The sequence below is a fragment of the Ovis aries genome, chromosome 24, assembly GCF_016772045.2.
Source record: "Ovis aries strain OAR_USU_Benz2616 breed Rambouillet chromosome 24, ARS-UI_Ramb_v3.0, whole genome shotgun sequence".
In the NCBI taxonomy this organism is placed as follows: Eukaryota; Metazoa; Chordata; class Mammalia; order Artiodactyla; family Bovidae; genus Ovis; species Ovis aries.
Window position 1 is genome coordinate 2,483,317 of NC_056077.1, and position 7,301 is coordinate 2,490,617.

The window sequence follows — 7,301 nt, forward strand, 5'->3', positions numbered from 1 at the left end:
GGCCTCACCGCTTGCTCTAGCCCTTGCACACGTGAAACCTCTCCCCACAAGTGCTTGGATGAGTCCTGGGCTCACTCAAAGAGGAGAGAGCCAGTGTCCGCGTGGCGGCCACTGCCTGCCGACAGCCGTCTCCTCCTGGCACCCATGTCTACCCCCGGCCCCTGTGCTGTCGCTCTGGCTGCTGTGGGCCCCCAGACTGAGTCCTCTTCAGGGAACAGGCCTGTCACCCTCCTCTGCTGAAGGAAACACCGTTCCTTCCACTTCCACTTTCCTGCCTTCCACTTTCCTGGAAGACAGGAAAGTGTAGAGGTCCAGGTCACCGCCTCTGGTTTTCCGTCAGGACTTGTTTGCTGTGTTGGCCTTCCAGCATGATCCTTGAAGACTGTGCGTCGTCCCCAGCGCCTTTCTGGGTGGTGGTTATCACCGCTGGGGTGAAGATGAGTAGGATGGTGTTACAGGCTTCACAGCCCTGGGCCCTGAGGAGGGCTGCCAGGCGGTGGTGTCCCTGTCGTGAGTCTTTAGTGAACACCTCTGTGAACCAAGCACGAGCCTCAGGGCTGGGCAGTGGCCCCCTATGTGGACAGTGATGGGCAGCAATAGTAACACTGCTTCTGCCTCAGGAGGCCGGCAACTCCTGGAGAAGGCCAGGTCTCCTGCGAGCCTGCTGAAGCACTGCAGGTGTTGGGGGTGAACTGGGTGATGCTGAAGCAGCCTTGGGGTGGCCCCACCCTGCAGGAGACTATTTGTAAAAGGCCCCACAGTGCAACAGGCCAGAAACCTTGGACGTGGAGTCCCAGGCCTTTGGGGCTACTGGGGACCAGGTGACAGACCAAAGTAGGAAGGGAAAAATCAAGAGGCCCTCACTGCTCCGAGGGGCCTCCGGGGAGTGAAGCTCGAGAAGGAGCGAGAGAGAGGGGTGTGGGGCACACCTGCCCCCAGAGCTTACTCCCAGGTGCTGGGATCTGGAGGAATCCTGTCTCCAGGGCGAGCTCCACCACCACCCGTCCTGGGCTGCTCGAGAATCGTTTCCATAGCAGCTGGTCTCCACCGCAGTTATTTCATCCACTGCTTCACTTGTTTGCTGTGCACCTTACCTGTTGGCAGGAGGGCGCTACCCCTCCGTCTCTAGCGGAGCTCAGATGATTATTGACTCAGTGACCCACCTCTCCAGGGCCAGCTCTGCGGGCCGGTGTGGGCACCTGAGCCTTCACGCGCAGGGCGGTTCCAGCAGATAACAAGGGGAGCGGTCTGGGTGGGTCCCAACACAAGGCCCCCCAGAGCCAGAAAGGCAGACCCGCTCCGGGTCAGCGGCCGCCCGCCCGCCCCATTCCACACCCCGCCTGGAGGCGACAGCGAAGACCTCCTGGCCCCGGCGGCCCTGCTGGCGTCACCGCCTCGCCGGCCAATCCGCTCCGAGGTGGCGGGGCGAGTGGGGCTGCAGGGAACACCCACACCCACCCGGAGCGCAGCCCCCGCGTCGCAGGCATGAGCGCGGCCGAGCCCCCGCCCGCGGCCGAGGCCCTCGAGCCCCCCCGGGCTCTCCGCGCGCTGCTCTTGGCCACCGGCGGCGCGGGGGGCTCCTGGCCGCGCTGCGTCCTGCCGTTCGGAGCCGTGGCTCTGCTAGCCGGCGCCGCCGCCACGGCCATCACCTTCTCGCTGCGCGGACCCCGCCTGGACCTGGCCCAAGGCTCGGCGCTGGCGGCGCTCGGCGCGGGCCTCGGGCTCCTGGCCGCAGCCTTCCTGTGCTGGCGCGCGCGGCGGCGGCGGCAGAGGGCCGGGCGCGGGGGGCGGCGGGAGCCGGGGGCGCCCTGAGCCCGCGGGCCAAGCCCCCTCCGCTGCGAGGTCACGGCCAGCCGGCGCCTCCTCCCTGCCGACCTCGCCTGGGCCCGGCTGCCGCAGTGCCGCGCGCGTCGCGGAAGCCTCCTCGCAAGACGCCTCCCCAGAGCGTTCCGTTGTGACCGCTCAGGAGGCCCGAACTCTGGGGGCTTCGAGCCACTTCCCTCCCCTCCCCCGACTAGGCTCTGCCCCTCTCGCACCCGCCTCCGCCCAGCGCTGCTTTTCAGCGTCTCGCTTGGCGCGCAGAGCGGGCCTGGCTGAGCGCAGGGCTGGCGGCGGTCGGCGCGGCCCGCGAGGCCCAAGGCGGCGGCAGGCTGGGGACTCGGCGTGGCTACCCACCTCCGGGCGAGGCACAGTGTGCTGTGTCCCCCTCCCCTAGCTATCTTTCTTCCCCGCTGGTGTGGAAGCCCCTCGGGGCAAAATAGGCGCTCAATAAATGTTTGCGCTATAAATGAACAAGTGGTGGCTTGCAAGCGTCTGGCGGGAGAGTAGGTAGTGAGCTAAGCCGGGAATATTTGATCAGCTGGCCTTTTAAGGAAAAACCCCAGCCCCCTGAGGCCTGCTGGGACCCCTAGATGGGTACCCAAAGCCCACAGCTAGCGGCTGTCCCTCTGGGTGAGGGCAGGGGTGGGAGGGCTGCAGCAGGCTTTGGGGCTGCAGGTGGGGGCAGGGCCAGCAGAGGTGCAAAGCGTGAGAGGCCCCAGTCCAGGGCTGGGACAGATGGCTGAGTCCACAAGGAGCACTGATGCTGGCTGGGGGGCTGTTGGAAAGGCCCTCCCTAGCTCTCCTCACGCCATCTGCCAGGGCCGCCCCAGGACCAGGAGAGAATGAATACCTCCTGGGAAGAGCCTGGGCTGCCCGCAGCCTCCTCCCTGGGGGGCTAATGGTGCAGTGACCCTCTGGGTGGAGGCCCTTCCTGCTGACCCCATGAACACTCCTCAGGTCGAGCCCTGGGGGCCTCCAGCCACAACAGAGGCCACCAGCTGTTCTGCCCACCCTCCCCCACCTCATCAGGAGGCTGTGCGGCACACAAAGCCTGCAGGGCTGGGCGAGGGGAGCTGCTCCCCACTTTCCTCCTTCCAGGCAGGAGTCCTGAAGTTCAGACAGCCAGGCTTTCCCTGGAGGCTTGTCTCAGGCCCGTGGGAACCACTGTCCTGGGCCTAGGCCTTTCTCCCCACCGTGGCCAGCTCTGGGCTTGTAACCGTCCCAGTAGGATCTATCCCCAACCCCAACTCCCACCAGGGCCCCCCATCCCAGATGGGTTTGGGGTGATGATTGAAGAATCTTGAAGAGAATGGGTGGGAAGGCGCTCCTTCTGCACCGACCCATCCTAGAGCAGAACCGTGCGCCCTGCCAGCTCTCTCGTTTGTGCCTGGTTGTTTGTTTTAAGGGGCATATTCTCTTTATTGGGAAGTTGAGGGACAGACCCCAGTACCAGTCCCATTGCTCCCCACCCCTGCATTTGAGCTGCTCAGGCCTGGTAAAGGGCCCCACCAGAGAGTGTCAGTCACTGCAGGTGGCCCAGCCCCCTGTCTTCCTGCTGCTCCTCCAAGGTGTGTCCTTCAGTATCCGCCTCTGTACACAGGATTCTGCTTCTCTCCATCCTCTTCTGTCCTTGCAGTGTCTCTGGCCCAGCTGAGGGTGGCAGCCCCGCCTCAGAGACACACCCCCGTGGTGTCTCCACTGACAGCTGGGCTGGCCTGGGGTCAGCCTCCCATGTGGAACTTCAGGCCTCAGAGATGCTCCCCGGTGGATGTATTCTGGTGTTCCTGCCCTGGACCGCGTGGGGCTGCCCTTTCCTGGGACGCTTTGCCGCAACTCAGGTCTGTTGAGCTCCTATGCGGCTCAGGAAATGCCAACAGCAAAGGGGGAATAATAGGCATCTTAGCTGATGAGGAAATTGAGGCTTGGGCAGGTTGAGGACTCGAAACCACACAACTAGAAACTAGAGCAGCGTGGATTCGAAATCAGACCTGGCCCCAATCCTGAATTCTTTCTGCTGGAGCAGACTGCTGCCTCAGGGACACCCCCACAACCACCAGCCCAGCCTGGTTCCCTTTGCCCCGAGTGTGCCCTGTAGGGACCCAGGAGAGCATCCGGGACCCAGTCTTCAGCTCCAGGGCCCGGCGTGCCTCAGGGGCCTGAGGGAGGAGGCAGCCAGACCCCCGCCCAGCACGTGGCACAACCCCAGGAGCAGTCAGAGCCTGGCGGCGGGCCGGGGGCCGGCTGGGTGGTCCCCCACGGGCTGCGTGGCGGGGCCACCCGCTCCAGCCCCCTCCCGCCAGCACATTCCTGGCTCCGCGGCCCCTCCCCCGGCTCCAGGGCCTCCCAGCCCCCTCCCCCGCTGGCCCGGCCGGCGTCTGAATCTGCTTCTGATTCCGGCTCTGCCGACGCGGCCCCCTCCTCTCCCCTCCCTCCTTCCCGGCCGAGCAGCCCCGCCCCCGGCTGAGCCCAGGCTGGAGCCCGCTGCGCCCCCCACCCCCTCCTGGCACAGCTCGCCCGCCCTCGCTGCAGCCGGGAGGAGGCGGCGGCTGGGGCGCCCCAGGCCCCGCCCGCCCTCGGCCCGTCCCGGGAGGCCGGGAGACCTGCTCGACCCGGCCCTCGGTGGGTGAGTACGAGCGGCGGGCGGCGGGTGGTACCCCTGCCGGCCGAGGCGCCGAGGGCGGGGGCGAAGCCTGTCAACGCTCCAGGCCCCGCAGGAGGACGCGCGGGCGTCCCTGCTGCTCCGCTCGGCCCGGAGCGTGCCCGCGGGCAGCGCCCACCTCTGGGCCCCGGTTGGGGCCGCCCGGGGGCTCTGGTGGCTCGGCACCCCAGGCCAGCGGGCAGAGCTTCGGACCGGGCTCTCTCTCTCCCGAGGGCAGCGGCGTGGGGCCCCGGCCGGCCGGCTGAGCCCCGGCGGCTCCGGCCATGCCCGGCTGGCCCTGGGGGCTGCTGCTGACCGCGGGCACGCTCTCGGCCGCGCTGAGCCCGGGGCCGCCGGCGCCCGCCGACCCCTGCCATGACGACGCGGGCGCGCCCCGCGGCTGCGTGCCGGGCCTGGTGAACGCGGCCTTGGGCCGCGAGGTGCTGGCCTCCAGCACGTGCGGGCGGCCGGCTACGCGGGCCTGCGACGCTTCGGACCCGCGGCGGGCGCACCCCGCCGCCCTCCTGACCTCCACAGGCGGCACCGCCAACCCGCTGTGCTGGCGCTCGGACTCCCTGACTCAGGTGCCCCACAACGTGACCCTCACAGTGCCCCTGGGCAAGGCTTTTGAGCTGATGTTCGTGAGCCTGCGCTTCTGCTCGGCGCCCCCCACTTCCCTGGCCCTGCTCAAGTCGCAGGACCACGGCCGCAGCTGGACCCCACTCGGCTTCTTCTCCTCCCACTGTGGCCTGGACTACGGCCGCCTGCCTGCGCCTGCCGATGGCCCAGCTGGCCCGGGGCCCGAAGCCCTATGCTTCCCCGCGCCCCAGGCCCAGCCTGACGGTGGTGGCCTGCTGGCCTTCAGTGTGCAGGACGGCAGCCCGCCAGGCCTGGATCTGGACAGCAGCCCGGTGCTCCAAGACTGGGTGACCGCCACGGACATTCAAGTAGTGCTCACAAGGCCTGCCGTGCTGGGAGACACCAGGGGCACCACGGCCACGGCCCCTTACTCTTACTCAGCCACTGAGCTCCAGGTGGGCGGGCGCTGCAAGTGCAATGGGCATGCGTCCAGGTGCCTGCTGGACCCCCAAGGCCACCTGACCTGCGACTGCCGGCACGGCACTGAGGGCCCGGACTGCAGCCGCTGCAAGCCCTTCTACTGCGACAGGCCGTGGCAGCGGGCCACTGCCCGAGAAGCCCACGCCTGCCTTGGTGAGGCCTTGGAGGGTGGCCTGGGGATCTGAGACCCGGCCGGCCTGTCCCTGACCCACCCTTCCTCGCAGCTTGCTCCTGCAATGGCCATGCCCGCCGCTGCCGCTTCAACATGGAGCTGTACCGACTGTCTGGCCGCCGCAGCGGCGGTGTCTGCCTCAACTGCCGCCACAATACCGCTGGCCGGCATTGTCACTACTGCCGGGAGGGCTTCTACCGAGACCCTGGCCGTGCCCTGAGTGACCGCCGCGCCTGTAGGGGTGAGCCTTCAGCCAGCCACCTGCACGCCTCACCCTCCCGGGTTTCCCCAACCCCAGATGGGCTTCTGACTGTCCCACTTCTGTCCTCAGCCTGTGACTGTCACCCTGTTGGTGCTGCTGGCAAAACCTGCAACCAGACCACCGGCCAGTGTCCCTGCAAGGATGGCGTCACTGGCCTCACCTGCAACCGCTGTGCCCCTGGCTTCCAGCAGAGCCGCTCTCCGGTGGCACCGTGTGTTAGTGAGTGACGGTGCCCTGCTTGGACTACTTTGGCAGAGGTCACCCCAGCTCTGAGCTGTTGCCCACCTGGGCCCCGCAGATCCCTAGCTCCTCTCAATTGTCTCTTAAGCCCTGCAGATGCCCCTGACCCCCCTTCAAATGCAGCCCATTATCCTATCCTCCCCACAGAGACCCCTGTCCCTGGACCCACTGAGGAGAGCAGTCCTGTGGAGCCCCAGGGTGAGCAGAGGTCCCAGAGGGGCATGTCCTTGGGGGGAGGGGCGGTGAATTCCCAGAGGGCCGGAGGAGAGGGTGGGAGAAGGGGGGAAGGAGATTCGGATCTGTGCCAACCTCCTCTTGCGCCCTCCTCCCAGACTGCGACTTGCACTGCAAGCCTGCCCGTGGCAGCTACCGCATCAGCCTGAAGAAGTTCTGCAGGAAGGACTACGGTAGGCCGCGCTCTGGCCTCCCACCCTCAGGCTTCCTGCCCGACCCCCGTCCCTCCTCACCTTGCCCTCCCTACTCTCCCTCTGGAGGTCCTGACCCTCGCTGGCCCCTAAGGCCATTCCGCCAGTCCCTCAGCTCCTCCGCGCTCGCTGGCCCCATCCTGCCAGCCCCCGGGGCCTCTCGGTGCTCCCGCTGCGGCGTGTCCTCTTTGTGTTCTTCCTCCGCGCCCCCAACCCGCACGCGCACCCGCACCCCGGCTGGCACTCCGTGCGCCTCGGCTCTCGCCTCCTCGGGGCCCCGCCCCGCCTGACCCCGCCCCTCTCGCCTCCCCCGCAGCGGTGCAGGTGGCGGTGGGCGCGCGCGGCGAGGCGCGTGGCTCCTGGACGCGCTTCCCGGTGGCCGTGCTCGCCGTGTTCCGGAGCGGCGAGGAGCGCGCCCGGCGCGGGAGCAGCGCGTTGTGGGTGCCGGCGCGGGACGCCGCCTGCGGCTGCCCCCGCCTACTGCCGGGCCGCCGCTACCTGCTGCTGGGGGGCGGGCCAGGGGCCGCGGTCGGGGGCCCCGGAGGCCGGGGGCCGGGGCTCAGCGCCGCCCGCGGGAGCCTCGTGTTGCCCTGGCGGGATGCGTGGACGAGACGCCTTCGGAGGCTGCAGCGGCGCGAGCGGCGGGGGCGCTGTGGGGCTGCCTGAGCCTGCGGGCCGGGCGGG

General features: G+C 68.4%; 1 protein-coding gene across 2 annotated transcripts; it reads left to right on the top strand.

Annotated features, from left to right (window-relative positions):
- The first annotated feature begins 4,323 nt into the window (after window positions 1-4,323).
- Window positions 4,324-7,301, top strand: NTN3 (netrin 3). 2 transcript variants are annotated; one of them, XM_027961695.3, is made up of 6 exons: window positions 4,324-5,671; window positions 5,743-5,931; window positions 6,022-6,171; window positions 6,340-6,390; window positions 6,525-6,599; window positions 6,934-7,301. In XM_027961695.3, exons 1-6 carry the CDS (start codon window positions 4,744-4,746, stop codon window positions 7,281-7,283), a joined length of 1,743 nt encoding a protein of 580 aa, XP_027817496.1. In that variant the 5' UTR covers window positions 4,324-4,743; the 3' UTR covers window positions 7,284-7,301. The 2 variants fall into 2 exon arrangements, with proteins under 2 accessions (XP_027817496.1, XP_060262117.1); XM_060406134.1 differs by having other exon boundaries at window positions 5,743-6,171.